We start from the raw sequence: 18,840 nt of genomic DNA on the forward strand, positions 1-18,840 counted from the left end.
TTTCTCTCGGAAACTCATATGGACGTGTGGTATTGTATTTGATTTTTCAACTAATTTTAGATAAGTTTTTATATTAATTTCTCAGATCGAGGTTCTTACGCTACAAATTCAGACCCCACTTAGACCTGGCTTCGATTTGGAGTAGCCTGGTTTTCCTGCCATAGCTCCAAGGCCAAATGTGCTCATTAAAACAGCTTCAACCTAGACCTGCATCTGGCCTGTCACCTCAAGGGTCCCTCAGAATTAGCTCCTGTTTACCACTCTGGTTTTGAGTTCTTAATTTCTGCCTCCTGGGGATAGCCCTTCCCTCTTTTCTTCCTTTTTCAAGCTACGTAATGTTTTTTATTTTATTTTATTTTTCCCAGCATTTCAGTATCTGTAGTTGTAGAGGGGAGCCCTCCTTGGCTCAGTCTATTATGAGTCTGCAAGCCCCCATTTACCCTCCCTGAGTCTTACTTTCTCCATCTGTTCAATGGAGATAATAATTCTCCTCCTTTAGGCTGCGATGGGAATGAAGGCAACGGTCACTGTGTCTGGCAGGGCAGTGGGAGCTCTTAGGAAGAATATTTTTCAATGGATTAGGATATTGGGATACAGAGAAGGACCAACCCTCCCAAATCGCACAGCAAGTCAGTAGCAGAGCTGAGAATAGAACCTGGATTCCCAGGCCATCGCTTCCTCTGAGATCCCATGATACATTTCGGTGTGTATCCTTGGGAACCCAAGGTCACTCTGGGACGGAGTCCCTGCTTCTTCACCATTCGCCACCCACCTGGGTAGAAAGTGAGCAGAAGGATGAAAAGCGGAAGAACGAAAAAGTGACAAAATGAAAACTCTTCAAATAGTGAGCAACTAAATTTTTCGAATCTGCTTCATTTTAGCCCTTCTGATGGATGTGTGGTGGCAGTACATTGTGTTTTCTTTCTTAAAAAAAAAAAAAAAATTAGGTATAACTCACATTAAACTAAACAAATCTTTCATATATAGCTTGATGAGTTTTTACCTATTTTTCTATACATGTAACTACCACCTAGAATCGTAAAGAACATTTCCTGTCCTGGGACACCAAGGGCTTTCTTGAGCCCCTCCCAACCAAGCCTGCTCCCTACCTTTAAGCCAGGGAAGTGACTAGGCCTACTCCTGTCACTATAGGTGAGTTTCGCCTGTTTTGAACTTCATATAGATGGAATCATACAGCATGTACTGATCAAGTACTCTATATAGCATTATATCATGAGCATTTGCATATGTCATTTAATGGTCTCTGAAAACAGTCGCCTCCAGATACTCCATTGTCCAAAGCCATCATTGCTTAAATTAGTTCTCTGACAATGAAGTCAGACAACCACTGAACCATTTTGAGGAACAAGCCCTGGGATGGCTCTGTTGAAAAATACAAGGGCCCTTGCAGGGAACAAACACAGGGAATTTGGCAAACTGCTAACGGAGATTTTGGGGAGAAGAAATGACAGATGCAAGGCAGGCTGATTGAAGGGGCGTCTGCCCCTTCAAGTGCTAGGGGAGGGCATGTCGTAGGTGGTCAGGATGGGTAGGAGTTCACCCAGATGGCGCCCAAATAGCCAAAGCCTTGGTTGGCACCGTGGTGTGTGTGGAGGAAGGCAGGAAGGAGTAGGAACCAGCCCTGAGCCAGTGGGATCCCTGATCAAAACCACTGTCCTGGAGCACTTTCCCAGGCTTTATCTCATTTAATCCTAAAACCGCTTGTAGATAACTATGTTCTCTCATTTTCCTGAGTAGAAACTCCAGTGAAAGGAACTTGCCTGTAGGCACCAGCTAATTGGAAGGGCCAGACTACACCTGGGGACTCTGTCAGTAGGGTCTAAAATTGGTGAGCTCAGTAGATACCCTCAGAAGAGAAAGGTGCTGCTGGGGCTGCCAGGGTGCAGGTGGTGGGCTAAGAAATTGTGGGTGGGAGTGACATAGGGGGAGGCCTTTGGGGGTAGGGGCGTAGAGTGTGGGTGGATCCAAGGCTTGAGATCCAGAACTGCTTCCTTCTGTCTCCTTGCCCACCTGAGGCAGGAGCACAGACTCATAGATGTGTGGGTTTCCTGTTCCTCTTCAGAGACTCTAATCTTAGGGCCCTAAGTTTCATTTTGTAACTTAGCAGAGGAATAATGATAACCACCCCATAAGGCCATGGGAGGTGAAGGAGCTGTTACTGTGTGTGAAGCACCTGGCCCTTGCCTGAAAACCCCGCTATGAGAAAGACCTGTGCTCTTACCCACAGCCGTCCTGAAAGGCAGCGTGGGCCTGAGCTGGGCCAAAGGATGAGGATCGTGTCCTCAGCCCCACGCAAGGAACACAGCCTTGGACATGACCCTCCCACCTCTCCTGGCTTCAGCCTTCCCTTCTATGCCATGGGAGGCCATTGAAAGAGAGAGTCCCCAAGGAGCTTTTATCTCCAGGCTTCTGTACTCCGATGGGCAGGGGTGATGAGGAGAGCCCAGCAGACGGTGGGAAGGGCCCTGACCCCGTGGACAGGGATCCTGGGCCTCTGCTTGGAAGAACAAGGAAGCCCAGGTCTGGCGATGGAGTTATTAGGGGCAGACGGAGTGGCTTTTGATCCTCTCCTGTGAGTCAGGTGTGTCACATGCCTTATCTAATCCAGTCCTCATAAGACCCTGAGAGGAAGGTATAAACAACTATTTGAAAGTGAGGAAACCGAGACTCAGGGAGGTGACTTGTCCCCACAGCTGGCACTTGGCACAGGAGGGGGTTTAATTGAGGTCTGTGTTCTTTCCACTGGAGCATTGACTCCTGGAAGACAGGTGGGCAAGAGAGGAAGAGACAGAGAAGAGCTCATTCCTGCTTCCCATTTTGTCTCAAGATTACGGGTGAAGAAAGTGCTCATTTATCCTAACAGGAGGGCGATTATGTGTGGCTACTTTCAATTTGGTGTGTTAAACAAAAGGCCAGTCTTTAAACAAAAGGCAAGTCTTGCTTTCCAGCACTGCTATTAACACTGTCCCTAAGTCAGTTTCCTGCTAAACCTACTTTAATGAGTAAGCCAAGCAGTTTATAATTGATGGCTGGATACGGTCTGGGGACTCCTGCAGTTAAAAGTAGTTTGTTCTCCTAACCGGCTTAAACATTAGCCTCCTAATTGTGCTAGCACAATTCATTTGCTGCCTTAGCAGAATGTCTCTCTACTGAGAGGAAGGAAAGAGCCTGGGCTTGGGAGCGAAGCCCAGCTCTGCCAGTATCTGCCAGTGCTGTGTGGCCTTAGGTGAGTCGCTTGGTATCTCTGAGCCTTGGTTTCTTCATTCTGTGCTGTGGGGAGACAACCCGGGGTCTGCTGGCTCGTTTGGAGAATTGGACTGGCATATGTTTACAGATCACATGGTGGCTGTCAGATGGGCAAATACTGCTCCCTCCCCAAGTCCTGGCGCTATGCCCTCAGGCATGGGAAGTTAGGGTATCCATAAGTCTGGGGATGAGAAGCTGTCCCCTCCCCTGCCAAATAATTCTGCCTCACTGTCTATCCAGAGAAAGAGAAAGACCCCAAGTACTGGAGAGACCAAGCTCAGCAGACCCTGAAAAATGCTCTGAAGCTTCAGAATCTCAACACTAATGTGGCTAAGAATGTCATCCTGTTCCTGGGAGATGGTGAGGCCCAAGGGAGGGGCTGGATGGGGCACCTAGGTAGGGGCCCACGGAACCAGGTGTGTCGAAGAGGCTGGACCTCTGGGCGGCATGTTTAAGAAGATGCGGGGGCAGGCTGTGGACTTCAGAGGTTTGCTGTGCCATGTGGTCCTCTAAGGGTCTGGGTGGGGGTGGGGGAGGAGGGGCTGCCCAGTCACATTTACAGAGACATGCTCTGGTGCCCACTGCTCAGCCTGCCTTGGCACCAAACTAGAGCGGTATGGGTGTCCGAGAAGACTGATTGGAGAGGCAGGAAGCCTGAGAGACTGAGGCCTCCTTCTACCCGCCACAGGGATGGGCGTCTCCACGGTGACGGCCGCCCGCATCCTCAAGGGTCAGCTGCACCACAGCCCTGGGGAGGAGACCAGGCTGGAGATGGACAAGTTCCCCTACGTGGCCCTCTCCAAGGTGAGCTCCAGCCCCAAGCCCGCTGGGCCCAAGCCTCCCACTTCTCAGCTTGCCAGGCTGCAGGAGAGGGCGGGGGAGTGGGATCTGCTAGGTTTCTCAAGCCGCCTTAGGCCCTGGCAAAAGCAGTCAGCCCTCCTGGGGTCTCCGTGGCTCCACTGTGAAATGCCAACAGCAGCAGCTACTTCCCAAGACTATTTTGAAGGTTTTAGCTCATTGATTTTTAAAAATCTATTGAAGAGTAATGTACACAGAGGAAAGTTCACAAGGACACAGCTTGAATTTTCACAAACTGTGCTCGTTGGTAAGACCAGCTCCAGGTGGAGAAACTGACCGTGACAGCAGCCAGCGGCCCTCCTGAGCGCCCCCTCCAGGCCCTAAACCCCTGCGCCCCACCCCGACTTCCATCACCATAGATCGGCTGTTCTCGCTTTTGTCCTTGACATAAATGATGGAGTCGTGCAGGACACACTCTGCTCCCAGCGGTCCTGTTGCCCTTGTTCTCTACCAGGATGGTTCGAGAAGTTAGTTTACTGGTGTAAAGCGGTCGCTATTGTTTGTTACCAGTGTCGTTGGTGGTGGTCATTCTGTAATGGAGATCCTCTAGACACTCTGGGGAAGGGCAGGGGTGCGAGGGAGCAGGGACTAACTGTAGCGTTTTCCTGCCTTCAGGGAGCTCTCAGGTTGGCCGGGAAGGGCGACAGTGTCAGAGTCTCTCCTGGACGTCTGAGCGTATGGGAGCGGGGAGGGCCTCTTCCTCGTTTCCCCATTCTAGATCCTGCCTCCTCGTCACTTCCCCTCCCCTTCCCCCAGCCAGGCTCTCCCGCTCCTTCAAGGACCCCCTCACTCCCTTCTCCAGGACTCACCTGCCTCCCGCTCCCCCTCAGACCCAGGGAGAGGCCTGAGCTGACCCAGCCCGCTCCTCTGCCAGATGTTTCCATGTGTTGGAGAGTTGCCTTCTTGGCCCTTCCTGCTGCCCTGGCTGCTTGGGCAGAGGGCGTGGGGGTAGAAGGCAGATAGCTAGATAATCCTGTGGCTCTGGGGGCACCATGGTGGGTAGCAGGGCTCAGGCAAGGCTGTGAGAAGCCTCTCTGTCTCCCTCATGCCCCGGGCGCCATGGCGTGGGTGGGGGTGGGGTGGGCAGCAGTTGGGGGGCCAAGGCCTGGCCGTCTCCTGACCCTCCTTTCCCACCTGCAGACATACAATACCAATGCTCAGGTCCCTGACAGCGCAGGCACCGCGACCGCCTACTTGTGTGGGGTGAAGGCCAACGAAGGCACCGTGGGGGTGAGCGCAGCCACCCAGCGCTCCCACTGCAACACCACTCAGGGAAACGAGGTCACCTCCATCCTGCGGTGGGCCAAGGATGCCGGTGAGCGGGGTTGGTGGCAGGGGAGGGGGCCCAGCTCCGCGACCTGTCTGGGCCTCAGTCTTCCCAACTGTGCAATAAGAAGAAGATAGAAAAAGATGCTGTCTGGGCCTCTGCCAGCCCCAGTGTTCTGGGAGTCTGTGAAATATTCATGGGATCCGGTCCAGGACAGGGCAGGCCGGTGGTTTAGAAACCCACTCCAGTGTGGGTTCTGGTCCTGGCGCAGGTCCCTGAGTCTACTCATTTGACTCTAAGATGGGCACAAAAACGGCCCCCTCATAGGCTGGGTGTGAGCAAGGGAGGGGGCACAGCGCAGCACCAGCCCTGTGGGGGTTCAGTAATGCTCCCCACTCCCTTCCTACTGGAATCAGGAGGCCCTGGCCCATGCCCCCAGGAACTTTAGAGTCTGGGGATAAGACCGATTGACACAGGCAACAGAACCACACCACCTGGGAGCCCTTAGGAAGGGCCCCCGTGTTCTTGCAGGGCACCTGGAGGGGGGACTTCCTGTGGGAGTGGGGTTCCGCAGGGTCCTGGGTGGAGGGGAGAGCTCCAGCCCAGGTACTCAGGGCTCAAGGGCCCACCGGTTACAGAGGAAGAGCATCTGAGCTGCCAGGGGATTTGGGAGCCACTGTCACTCACTTGAGTGACTGACATGGAGACTGAGGCCCAGGTGGTCAGTGTAACTGACAGGAGGCCAGCCTTTAGCTGGAAGAAGGAGGGAGAAAACAGCTTGGACGGCCCATCTCCCGACAAAGCCAACCCCTCCTCTCCCACACCCCAGGGAAATCTGTGGGCATCGTGACCACCACGCGAGTGAACCACGCCACCCCCAGTGCCGCCTACGCCCACTCCGCCGACCGGGACTGGTACTCCGACAACGAGATGCCTCCAGAGGCCCTGAACCAGGGCTGCAAGGACATTGCCTACCAGCTCATGCACAACATCAGGGACATCGAGGCGAGTTCAGGGGATGCGGCCAGGGCTTGTGAGGCAGGGCCTCTGGTGCACCCGAGGCCTCAGGTACAGGCTGGCACTGGAGAGACAGCTTGGCCCGGCTCCCCACACACCTGGGAGGGCTCCCAGCCCATTAGGGGATTTGCGGTCGGGGCAGGGAGGCTCTGTAGGATTTCTCTGCGGTGGAGCTGAGGGATAAAACCTGATGTGGCCTCCACCATACCTCAAGGACCAGGCGCCCAGGGATCATTTTGTAAATTGGAACCTGGCGCTGTACCCCAACAACACAGGAGGAGGGGGTGGCAGAGCGGCCATCTCAGGGAGTAAGTACCTGCCCTGTCCGTTCCCACATGCATAGACAGGTACGTGGCCCGTGGACTCAACCATCATGCCCAGAGAAAAAGTGATGTAGACAGTGGTTAGCACAAACTCTCAATTTTAAAATTCCTGGGTTCAAATCCTTGCCTTACTGTTTGCTAGCCCTGTGACCTTGCATCAGTTATGTAACCTCTTCGAACCTTCTCCCTTACAACCTCTTTGTAAAGTGTACCTACCTTGTAAGCCCAGTTACAAGATCTGAATAAAATAATCCCTGTGGAGTTTAGCATAGGGCCTGACACCTAGTGAGTGCTCAGGAAGTGGTAGCGTTATGCATGAGCCGCTTGTCCTTGCCCCGAAATACAAGATTTGAATATTGAGCAGGTTCATGTATGTAGGTGAGCCCACACAGCTGAACATCGTCCACCTGATGTTTAAGTGGGTCCCCATTCTCTCTTCTTAAATGAGAACCTCTGGCTTGTTCCATTTCAGGCTCTTGTCATTTACTGTGGGCCGAGGCAGGGTCTGGTAGGGGGACATGGGGACTTTGAATCCCTGAGCCTAGAGTGAGGGTTCAGTGAGGCTCAGAGGAAGCCCCCAGGTCCTGCCTACCCCTTGCCTCTGTTTCTAACCCCACCAGACAAACTCACTGGCTCCTGGCCCCACCCTCTCTCCCACATGTAAACTCCCAGTTTTTAAGTGTCACCTGGCCCCTCTGTCAGCCCATGACTTCCCTTTTCCGAATAGTGGACCGAACACGTCTTTCAGGACAAACGGTCCTGTTGACTGCTCCCGGCGAGTGTATATTCGAGGCAGAACCACTTTCCTGACTGCTTCCACCTGTCTCGCATCCTGGGACAAGTCGCTTTTCTTCCCTGAGCCTCCGTTTCCCCACCTGTACAACGAGAACAGAGAGCCCCACCTGCCCCCCCACTGAAGGCCGAGATGAGGTCATGGATGTGAGAACGTTTGTTGTATAAGCACAGGGTGTAATTACGGGGCTGCTCCTCGGGGAGATTTGGCAGGAGCAGCCTGAGAGGGGGACAGGAGCTTGAGAGATTTCTCCGGGGGCGGGCGGATTGGGGGGTCCTCAGGGGCCACTGGGACATGAGCGTGAGGAGATGGGGCCCCAGCGAGCACAGCCCCTGCCACTTTGACTTTCTCTTTCTCCTCATCCTTTTTTTTCCCCGTCAGCCCTGCATCACCACCACCCCGAAGCCCCCCAGCCCCAGGCTGTACATGAAACAAAAATCCTGGTGTCCGCCCTGAAAATAAATACCTTTTGCTAAAAAAAAAAAAAAAAAATACAAAAAAATACAAAAAAATAAATAAAAGAAAGAAAGACACAAACCCAAACCCCAAAGCCAAACAGCAAGTCTGTTATTTGGGAGTTTAATGAGCCCGTGTGAACTCTCTGCTGGGGCTGGAAACGAGGAGGCTCCAGGCAAGAAGATTGGGGGCTTCATTTCCACTCTGAAAATACCAAGGGGTCAGGTTCTGTGGGAACAATGTGGGGGGGCAAGGGGCCAGTGACTCGGGGCCCCTTCTCCTCCTTCCTCCCACAGCCTGCCCCACCCTGAGCTCCTGGCTGGTCAAGCAGTAAGGAACTTGCCCCTATGGAAATATTTTCGTCTCCAATTCCTCATGCCAGTGACAATACCGCCCCCCACCACCACCATGGAGGCCACCCCTGGGTACCAGGACGGCACTGTGTTATTGCATGTCCTCCTGTGGCAGTCCTGTGGCTGTGGCAGTCCCGTGGGTGGGTATTATTTCTATTGTATAAGTAAGGAAACTGAGGCTCACAGAGGAGAAGTGACAGGCCCTTGGTCCAGAAGGGATAGAGTCAGGATTCAAAGCCTTGTCCTCTGTAGTTCCCCACGATCCAGGCTGGTCCTGGGCTGCCTTCCCCACCTCAGCCTGGGCCTGGACTCCCCGCAGAACCTGGGGTTCCCAGGAGGAAAATGAAGTGGCCGGAGACAGTGGATCCGAGGCCCACCATCGCTGGGCTCTGCTCTCCCAAGGTGTCAGCCAGGGGCGGTGGCCTGGGCTGACGCCTGTGGTGACAGGAGGACACCGTTGTGGTGGGAATTGTGGGCGGCAGCTGTTATGCTCTTGGCTCTGTTTTAAAAATAGTCAGGACTTCAAACATGGACTCCCAAGGAAAACAAACAGTCCCACGTCCCTCTGCCCACGCAAGCAGCGTGGTGATGTAAAATTAGCCTGGCGGTGACTACACAGCCGTGGGCGCTGGCCCGCTGTTTGACCAGGCTCCCAGCTGGGCTGCCCCAAGACCTCCCTGGCCGAGGCCTCCGGCCCGCAGGCACTTTGCCTCTCGCTGTGGGAGACGAGGCTCTTGGAGTCTCCGTCCTTGGTTCTGCGGGCACAGCAGGGCCCCAGTGCCAGGGTCAGAGAAGCCTTGGGTTCGAATCCCGGCTCTGCCCCTTGCTGGCTGTGTGGTCTTGGGGGAAGACATCTCATTTCTGCACTCATTCTTTTATTTGGAAAACGGGGACACAGGTTCCCTTGTGGCCCTGGTGTGAGGTTGAGTAAGATAAAGTGTCTGAAGAGCTTAGTGCCTGACACACAGTGAGTACTCTATAGGAGGAATTATATTTACACAAGTGGGAGTTATGTGCCAGGCTTCTGGAAAGCCAGGAAAGGGAGGTTATCGGGAGCTCCGATATTTCACCCAGGAGCCCAAACCCCAGTCCCAGTTGACTCATGACGTCACCTCTCCAAGTCAGAAGAGGCTCCGGGAGGGCAGGGTGGACTGAACCCAGGACCCCTCAGACTTGAGAAGCATCCACAGCATCCCCAGGCGGGGACCACTGGGGCTTCTGGATGTCTTAGAACTGCAGAGTACTGATGGCTCCTGTCCCCTTTAGGTGATCATGGGGGGTGGCCGGAAGTACATGTTTCCCAAGAATAGAACGGATGTGGAGTATGAGATAGACGAGAAGGCCAGGGGCACGAGGCTGGACGGCCTGAACCTCATCGACATCTGGAAGAGCTTCAAACCGAGGCACAAGGTAGCCTGCTCAGGGGCCAGAGGACTGCAGGGTAGCTTGTGGTGGGAGTGGTGCTGGGGTAGCCTTCTTTGAATCTGTTTCCTCTTCTAAAATGTGGTCATAATTTTCACCTCAATGGGCTCAAATGGTCTAATGGATACATGAATGGCGCACAGTAGGTGATTGATCAATTCCTTCCTTTAGGGGAGGGCAATAGAAAGAGCTAGGTGGCAAGTGGGGAGGGTGCGCCAGGAGCAATATGCATGGCCTTTCAGTCCACTTGAGCCCCTACTGTGTGCAGAGTCCTTGGCTGGGCATGAGGTCCAAAGGATGAATCGAATGGTCAAAAAACATGGAGCATTGTGATTGGATGGTGGGATGCCCGGGTCCTACGGGAACCCAGAGAGGACAGACCACAGCGGGGTGCCTGAGAAGGCCTGGCAAGGGGAGGTGGGGGTGGAGGAGGCAGCACTGGGAGGGTCTTGCAGGCAGAGGTAGCAAGGCGTGAGGTAGAAGCCCTCCACAGCGAGTTGGCTTTGGCTAGGGCGAGGGCACGTGCTGGGGGAGGGAGGCTGGAGCGTGGGAAGAACCCGAGCTCTGGTTCCTGGAGTGGCTCTGGCCTTTTAAATCTGTGCTGCTGGCCACTGGGCCTGGGGCCGCTGGGGTCTGGAAATGACTGTGGTCAGGGCTGAAGACAGGGAGAGCAAGCAGCCTGGCAGCCACTTTGATGTCACTCTGGAGTTAGATTTCTGAGGGTTCCAGGGCTGGCCCTCGGGGAGGCCTTGTGGGCTGGTGCTGGGCCAAGAGTGAGTTGGGGGCAGGGGCTGGGAAATGGCCCCCACGGGGTTGATGGGGGTGCGACTGAGCTGCTTTGAACCATTTCCATTCCTTCTGAGTCAGCTCAGGCTGGGCCAGAGCCACCCCCCCGGCCCAAGCCAGAGACACTGCACCTCTCCCAGACTCAGTTTCTCTACCTGGAACATGGGACCAGAGCCAAACCCTTCTTGCCCAGGCAGGGTGCTTACCCTGGAGCTCAGACTATACCCCAAGAGGGAGGAAGAGGGCCCACAGCACTGGACCGGACCAGGTGTCACTGTGGGGCCCCAGAGAGGCCATACATTCCTTGAAAATCATGCCTTAAGAGTAGATTCTAGAGTGTCTCACTTTTACCGCCAAATAGCTATGTCATCTGTGTATCTCAGTGTCCTCATCTGTAAAATGGGAATAATACCTACCTTATAGGGCTGATGTGAGTATTAATTGAGACGGGAAACAGGGGAGGGGGTGGGAGTGGAGGAACAGAGCCCCATTTTCTTAGCCTTCCTACCCTCTTTCCCCATAACAGCCCCTGAGATTTGAAAACCACGGACCCTCATGCCATTGCCCAGAGAAGGCAAGGGAGTCTCCTGAGGACACACAGCTGGCTCCTGGCAGAGTTAGGGCCCCCAGTGGGCCCTGAGTCCCTGCATTAGAATTGCCATTTATTCCTCGTTTCTTGAGGGCAGGGAGGGACGGTAGGGGCTCAGGGAGGGATTGTTAAAGGACTGAAGGAAACAAATACACGCCTCAGACTCAGAGCAGCTGAAGTAGGTTCTTCCAACTCCCCCAGCCCCAGCATGGCTGACACAGGCCCTTCCTCCTAGCATTCCCACTACATCTGGAACCGCACCGAGCTCCTGGCCCTCGACCCCAACACCGTGGACTACCTCTTAGGTAAGGGGGTCGGGGGTGGGTGCCCTGGGGTGAGGGCTGCGTGATCCCTGAGAGCGAGGACCCAGCCCGCTTCCTTACTTAGTGACCTTTGCCCTCTGGCTCCAGGACCTGGGAGGGGTGAGGAAAGGGTTCTGTCTGGTTCATAGAACCTCAGGCTGAAATATGCTGGCTGTACAGGGTGAATAACCCCCCTGAACACAAAGGGAAACCGAAGCTCAGAGAAGGGAAGTGACCTGAGGCATGCCCAGGTGAGTCTGAACCCCAGATGGAGCTGGGATGTCAACAGATCTCAGGCTGCAGAGCAAGGGGGCCTGGAGGCCACTCTGCCGTGTGGCCAGGTCAGAAGCCAGATAGATTTTCTCTGCTGGTCTTGATTGGGGGTTTTCATCTCCTCCCCAGGGAATGGGGAGCAAGGGTGGGGCCCAAGGGCAGCTCTAGGCCAGGTGGAATGAGACCTGAGCACTGCTCTATGGACATCTGGATCCCCTTTCCCACCTGGCTGCTGTGCCCAGCAAGTGGTGGCTATATCTCCTGCAAACCTTTCCCAAGGAGCTCAGCCCCCAGGTCCTGGTGTGTCATTGGAGATTATGGGCTCAGAGCTGGGTGCCTGGAGAATCCCCCAAATACACGCAAACACACACACACACACACACAGCCCTCTACTCACCTGCGTCAGGTGGCACAGACCCCATACCACACACAGGCTGTATAGAGCTACACATGCGCCCATAGAACATGACAGTTCACTCATGCGTCTTAGAGCCAGAGTGCTGGGTTCAAATCCAGCTCCTACCACCTATGAGCTGTGCAACCTTGGGCAAGCGATTTCTCCTCTCTGTGCCTCAGTTTTCACTTTTATAAACTAGGAATAATGATTCTTCTATAAAATGGGGGTAATGATACAGCCTGCTGCAGGGTTGTCATGAGGATTAAATGAGCTAATGCATTATACAGGTTGTCTGTTGCTGCATAACAAATTGTCCCAAAACTTAACAGTTTAAAATAAGAGTGAACATTTATTACTTCACACAGTTTCTTTGGGTCAGGGATTTGGGAGCAGCTTAGCTCGGCCTCTCATGGGGTCATAGTTGTCTGAAGGCTTGGCTGGGGCTGGGGCTTCCAAGATGGCTCCTTCGCATGGCTGATAAGTTGGTGCAGGAAGTTGGCAGGAGACCTCAGTTCCTTGCCATAGGGATCTCTCTAAATCCAAGAATGTGCAAGGCAGAAGCTGCAGTGTCTTGTGCCCTGGCCTGGAAGTCATACATTGTCATTTCTGCAGTATTCTATTGGATACATAAGCCATCCCTCGTCAGTGTGGTGGGAGGGACACACAAAGGTGTGAAGTCCAAGAGTCAGAGCTTATTGGGCACCGTCTTGGAGGCTGGCACCTACATGCTTCCCAAGCACTTAGAGTGGCATGTCACACAGAGTGAGTACTCTCTTAACTGGAGCTCTCATTTGGCTGCACACACACTCACAGAAAGGCAGGGTGCTCTGGAAGGATACCCAGGACAGAAAACACCAACTTGGTACGTGTGGAATCTTGTGACGTAGGCAAGGAATGGGTCCCTCTCCTTATTTCATAAGTGAGAAAGCCAAGCTCAGTGAATAGAAGAGACAGTGACCCCAAATCTTGTGCTGTTTCACTGCACAGGGCACTGTGCCCTTCACACCTGACTTGTAAATAACATGTAAACACAAAACCAAGCTACCCCGTCAAGTCCACGACACAGTCTTCCACCCGAGGGCCATGGGCCCCTATCCGGGGCCCTTCGGGTTTGGGGGTAGGCTGATGAACTTGAATCCCAGATCTCCTACTTAGCAGCTGAAAATAGCAAGTCACTGACCCCCTGAGCCTCAGTCTTCTCCTCTATAAATGGACATGGTGACCCTTCTCCATGGTACAGCTATGAGAATGAAAGGAGGCAGCGCTCAAAGCACTTGGCACACTTAGGGCCCCAAGAGCCATCCAGATGAGCTTCCTTTCCCCCACTTTACCCCTAAGTTGTAAGTGGGCAGCCTGTGCTCCCCGAGGCATCACCAGGTTCCTTGGGGACCCTCCCAGCAAGGCTCTCACCATCCACATTGTCTTCAGGTCTCTTTGAGCCGGGGGACATGCAGTACGAGCTGAACAGGAACAACGTGACTGACCCGTCACTCTCCGAGATGGTGGAGATGGCAATCAAGATTCTGAGCAAGAACCCCAAAGGTTTCTTCTTGCTGGTGGAAGGTAGGGGCCCAGGACTGGCTGCTGGGCCGCTTCCCTGGGAGCTTCTGGATACACAGTCCTGAGGTCAGGGCATAGGGAGGTCCAGCTCTCAAAGAGGACTGTCCAGCTTGAGGATGATGGAGGAAATTCCTTTTGTGGGGAGAGGTTGTGGGTTGGGGAAGAAGGGGGTGGTCCTGATGCTCCCAGCCCAACAAGCTATTCTCCTTTGGGCATGGAGGTGGCACACCAGATTTACTAGTCCAGGAAGCCTTCCTGAAAGAGGAGACCAGTTTCTTCCTTCTTGGAATTCCTCCCTGAAACCTGGCTTTGAAGGGGCATGCAGCCCCCTCAGCTTCACTCCTCCCAAAAGACAAATCGGCAGGCCCCAGTAGACATCTGTGCTCTGAGCAGCTGCCTGGTAGGGCTCAAGGACACAGGCCCAGGGGCCTCCTCTGTAAATGCCTGTTGGTCTGCGGGAGCCCTTTCAGATGGACGGCGGACATCTGCTGTTACTAGGCACGTGGGAGGCCAAGGTCAGGTTCATGAGAAGAGAAGGCCCAGGGAAGGGCCTGGGATATCCTAGGGTCCTCCAGATTGGGAGAACTAGATGCTTTGGGAGTCAACACTGCCATATGCCGACACGTATTGGGTTTCCCGGGGCGCTGGTAAGGCCCTGGAGTCAGGCTCTTGGGCTCTTGACTTGATGCTGCTGTCCACTGGCTGTGTACCCTCTACCTGCACATTTTTGTAAAATGAGGCCCCAAATAGGCCCCCTCTCTTAGAAGGGTTATTAGCATCCACTGTGTTCAGAGACATAAAGTAGTCGGAACAGGACTGGGCAGAGAATACATCCTCAGTGTTTCTATTATTTCCATTATTATGATTACGCAATAGCTGAGTCAATAACAGGAAGTTTGAGGATCTGATAAAGGTTCCGGAATCTCCCCAAATTGTAACAGCCATTGTTACATATTCTACATGTACACACGCATACACACAGGCACGTACACACGGACATATCTGTATACGTACTCTCACCCCATATACACACACACGCTCAGGCCCCTCCGCGCTCCAGAGGCCAATGACCGCCAGCCCAGTTTGACTGCTTTCTTGCCAAACCCTGGGGTTCCCATTTGAGCACGGCGGTCTCTCGGCCTGGCCCCGAACAGGCCTCTGACGCCGAGGAACCAGCCAGGAACGAGCGGTGGTGAGCATGGTCTCCCTCGGGAGCAGTCCTCTTTGTGAGCAGAGCCAGAACTGGGCCCGCCAGGCCAGCTGCTCCCAGAGCCACAACAAAGGAAGGACCCGCCCTGCCAGCCTGCCAGGCCAGAGTGGCAAGGCTCAGGCCAGTGGGAAGGGAGAGCGGCCAGGCGCCCAGGACCCTCAGAGTTGGGAATGTCCACCAAGGCATCATCTTCCTGTCAGAGATGGGGAGGCGTTCCCTCAGGTCACAAAGCCCTTGACCATGACCTTTAAGCCATGCCGCATGCCAGGTGTCTTGTGCTCACCTGGGGGAGGCGGCATGGGATGCAAGCTTCCACAGGCCTTTCTGGAAGCCTGCCGTGGGTCCTGCCCAGGCGCCGAGGGCTTTCGCCACCCTTTCGGACTGTGCTTTACACTCAGAGGGGACTATTCAAAGTGGAGATGCAATAACAGGGCTTTAGAGTGAGTTGCCCGAATTCACATCCCAGCGGATTCCACCCTGGGGACATCTCCTCCGCAGTCTAGGCCTCAGTTGCTCTACCTGTAAATGGAGGTGACTATATTGATCTCTGCCCAGGATTGTTGTAAAGGGGAAACAAGACATCCGCTCGTCATGCCTGGCACCGAGGGGGCACGCCACGCAGGCATGTGGGTTCCCTCCCTGCCTCTCCGACGTTTCGGAGACTCCTTCGAGCAGCTGAAGCAGCAGTGCTGGGAGCAGCTCGGGTGGTAGAAAGAGCACAAGTTTTGCAGTCAGGTGGATCTGCTTTAAATCCTGGCTTTGGACTCTCCATGCGTGGGCCTCTGGTCCAGCAACTGAGCTGCTGTAAAGGTCGAATGGCTGTGTTAAAGCCTAATGTGGCTCCTGGCACGTGGCAGTTCCCCATTGATGAAGGGTGAACCGGTAGAAGTGTGGTGGGCTTGGGGTGCCGATCTTCTTCCCCTCCCCCTCACCCAAGGCCTTTGCCTTGGTGTCCCAAGGAGGCAGGATCGACCACGGGCACCATGAGGGCAAAGCCAAGCAGGCACTGCACGAGGCGGTGGAGATGGACCAGGCGATCGAGCAGGCGGGAACCATGACCTCCGTGGAAGACACGATAACCGTCGTCACGGCCGACCACTCCCACGTCTTCACCTTTGGCGGGTACACCCCCCGTGGCAATTCTATCTTTGGTAAGTGGGCCTCCATCGGGGTGGGCATTGTGCACTCCCGGGGCCTGGCCATCCAAGAGCAGGAGTTGGGCGGAAGGGCCAGCAAGCCCAGGGCCTGGCGTGGTGGGACTCAGTGAGAATGGGGTAGGGAGGAAAATTTACCGACAGGTGGGGGAATGCAGGATGAAGGTCAAATGCAGGGGTGGATGGGTGGCTACCTGGACAGTGGATAGATAGGAGAATGAGAGAGAGGATGGATGAAGGGAGGAAGGGAGGGCCAGACTGACAGACAGGAGGGATGTGGGCAGAGGGAAAACAGGGATGGTTGGCTGGAGGTAAATCAGGTTTGGAAGGTGGCTTCATGGAGCTGGGTCAGAGCCTTTCAAAGGGACTGTGCTTCTGGGGCTCCAGCGTGACCCCCGGATCAATGCCTTCCTGTACAGGTCTGGCCCCCATGTTGAGCGACACAGACAAGAAGCCCTTCACTGCCATCCTGTATGGCAATGGGCCTGGCTACAAAGTGGTGGGCGGTGAGCGAGAGAATGTCTCCATGGTGGACTACGGTGAGACTGCCAAGACCCAGGCCTTGGGGGGGACAGGGCACCTCTCGGGGCTGGGCTTGAGAACAGAATGTAGGCTTGTGGTCAAAAACAGAGGTCTTGGAATAGCCAGGACTGAGTCAGAACAATCTCAATTTGAATCCCCTTCTACAATTTAGTAGCTCTAGAGCCTGGGGCATATAACTTCACCTTTCTCAGCTTCAGTTTCCTCCATAAAACTGTTCTCAAGGTTTTCTGAAGGACTAAATGGGTCTGATGAACTTAGCATGGAACTCAGTTAGCACATGTAGGTGCTGTCATTTTTATTGGCTATATAACATTCCAATGTAGGAGTCTTTCCAGTGTGTTCATCTACTTCCATATCATTGGATGTTCATTTGTTCCTGATGTCCCCAGAGGCCCCTAGCAGGGTTGGGGTGTCAAGTGGTGCAGCCAGTGGTAAGAGGCTCTCCTGAGTTGACTCTTCTCTTCTCACCCAAATAGCCCAGATGAGGATGATATTCAGTTCTAGGGGTTGAGCATGCATGCTTCTGTGTCAGAATAGACACAGGCCCGAATCCTGGGATCTTGTGCAAAATGACTTCCCCCCACTAAGCCTCAGTTTCCTCTTCTGTAAAATGGGGGTATTTGAGCCAGTCTGTAAGGGGCACGGAGAAGCTGCTGTATAGCGCCCGGCTCCTGGTAGGCTCCCAGCAAATGTTTCTTCCGGTCCACAGCTCACAACAACTACCAGGCACAGTCTGCTGTGCCCCTGCGCCATGAGACCCACGGCGGGGAGGACGTGGCCGTCTTTGCCAAGGGCCCCATGGCGCACCTGCTGCATGGTGTCCACGAGCAGAACTACATTCCTCACGTGATGGCTTATGCGGCCTGCATCGGTGCCAACCGTGACCACTGTGCCTCAGTCAGCTCATTGGGCAGCTCCTCCCCAGGGTCCTTACTGCTCCCGCTGGCCCTGCTCCCCTTGGGCATCCTGTTCTGAGGGCCCGGGACCCAAGCACCCACCAGCCCATGACAGATGGCCAGCCTCCCTCCCCCAGCCTGCGCACCGCTCAGCAGCCCACACCTCAAGGGGCAAGGAGGCGGGGGCCTCCCCAGCCTCTGCAACTGCCAGAAAGGGACCCAGGAAACCAAAGTCTGCTGCCCGCCTCTCTCCTCTCTGCAATTCTCCTCTGGGGCCAGACCAGTTCCTGGCCTTCTGCCTCTACTCCCGCCCCGATGCCACTTTGGCCAACAGGGTAGGTTTCTCTTGGGCAGGCAGAGATCACAGACTGCAGAAATTCTCAAAGCATCTTATTTTTCTAGCAAACATATTTCTCCACACCTGGAGGCTCTGGAGCTTCCATGGGACATTCCAGACCTAACCCTCACCTTCTGCTGTCCTTCCATCTGGAACCCTTCAGGGCCCGGCATGCTCATGTCCCTACCTGCAGGGGAGACCAAGTCCTTCTGCTCAGGTTGGGGGTTTGCTCACTCACTTATTCCAAGGCCACCCAGAGCTCCCAGGAAGTCAGCTCCTAGGACTGACTGTCCAACCCCAGCGTGGCCAGAGCTGGGAAGAGCAGCCTGGCAGAGCAGACACTTCCCAGCTCCGAACACACATGCCAGCTCCTCTCTAAAGCAACTCTCCTGTTTGGAATGGCAAAAAAAAAAATCTCTTTTTGGTGTTGTTTAAAAGGGAACACAAAACATTTAAATAAAACTTTCCAAATATTTCTGAGGACAGAGCTGAGTCTTTGTGGTCAATGAGGAAGAGACTGAAATAAGCTCGTTTCTCTGGGAAGAACTGGACTCAAAGACCAAGTGTGAAAGGGAGGTCAGGCGGGGAGGAAGGAGGCCCCTCCTAGCCCAGGGTCTTTAACACTCATTACCAAGGTGACTTTAGACAGATTGCTTTGTGTCTCTGCATCTCAGTTTTCTCATCTGTAAAATGAGAGACAGGCCACTCCTGGGTTGCTATAAGGATTAAAGAAGCCTGCCTCTGTGTCCTGAAACCCACAGCAGAAAGGCCTTCAAGGGCTCCATGACGCCCTTGCTGCATGGCACTCGCCAACAGAACTGTATACCTTGGCCCGTATTAGCTGCTCATTCATTCATTCATTCACAAATATTGAGTATATGCTAGGGCCTGTACTAGGTCTAAAGAATTTAGTGGTGAACAACATTGACATGCTGCCTGCCCTCACAACTATGGCAACTACGATCTCTTTCCATTCCTGATTGCCAAGCCTGGGTACTGGGCCCAGGATTGCACCTGACGTGGGGGGTATACAGAAC

The 18,840-nt window shown here is 54.2% G+C and overlaps 1 protein-coding gene across 3 annotated transcripts in view; it reads left to right on the forward strand.

Annotated features, from left to right (window-relative positions):
* Positions 1–18,286, forward strand: part of ALPL (alkaline phosphatase, biomineralization associated) — a 53,181-nt gene extending 34,895 nt beyond the window's left edge. For all 3 annotated transcript variants that reach the window (XM_039854298.1, XM_039854297.1, XM_039854299.1), the window contains exons 3-12: positions 3,508–3,627; positions 3,956–4,071; positions 5,266–5,440; positions 6,222–6,397; positions 9,601–9,744; positions 11,367–11,436; positions 13,532–13,666; positions 15,833–16,024; positions 16,447–16,566; positions 17,280–18,286. In XM_039854298.1, coding sequence (XP_039710232.1) covers positions 3,508–3,627; positions 3,956–4,071; positions 5,266–5,440; positions 6,222–6,397; positions 9,601–9,744; positions 11,367–11,436; positions 13,532–13,666; positions 15,833–16,024; positions 16,447–16,566; positions 17,280–17,545 — 1,514 coding nt within the window. In that variant the 3' untranslated portion in view covers positions 17,546–18,286. The remainder of the gene's footprint in view (positions 1–3,507; positions 3,628–3,955; positions 4,072–5,265; positions 5,441–6,221; positions 6,398–9,600; positions 9,745–11,366; positions 11,437–13,531; positions 13,667–15,832; positions 16,025–16,446; positions 16,567–17,279) is intronic.
* Positions 18,287–18,840: the final 554 nt, after the last annotated feature.

This window comes from Pteropus medius, unplaced genomic scaffold (genome assembly GCF_902729225.1).
Source record: "Pteropus medius unplaced genomic scaffold, Ma_sr-lr_union100, whole genome shotgun sequence".
NCBI lineage: Eukaryota > Metazoa > Chordata > Mammalia > Chiroptera > Pteropodidae > Pteropus > Pteropus medius.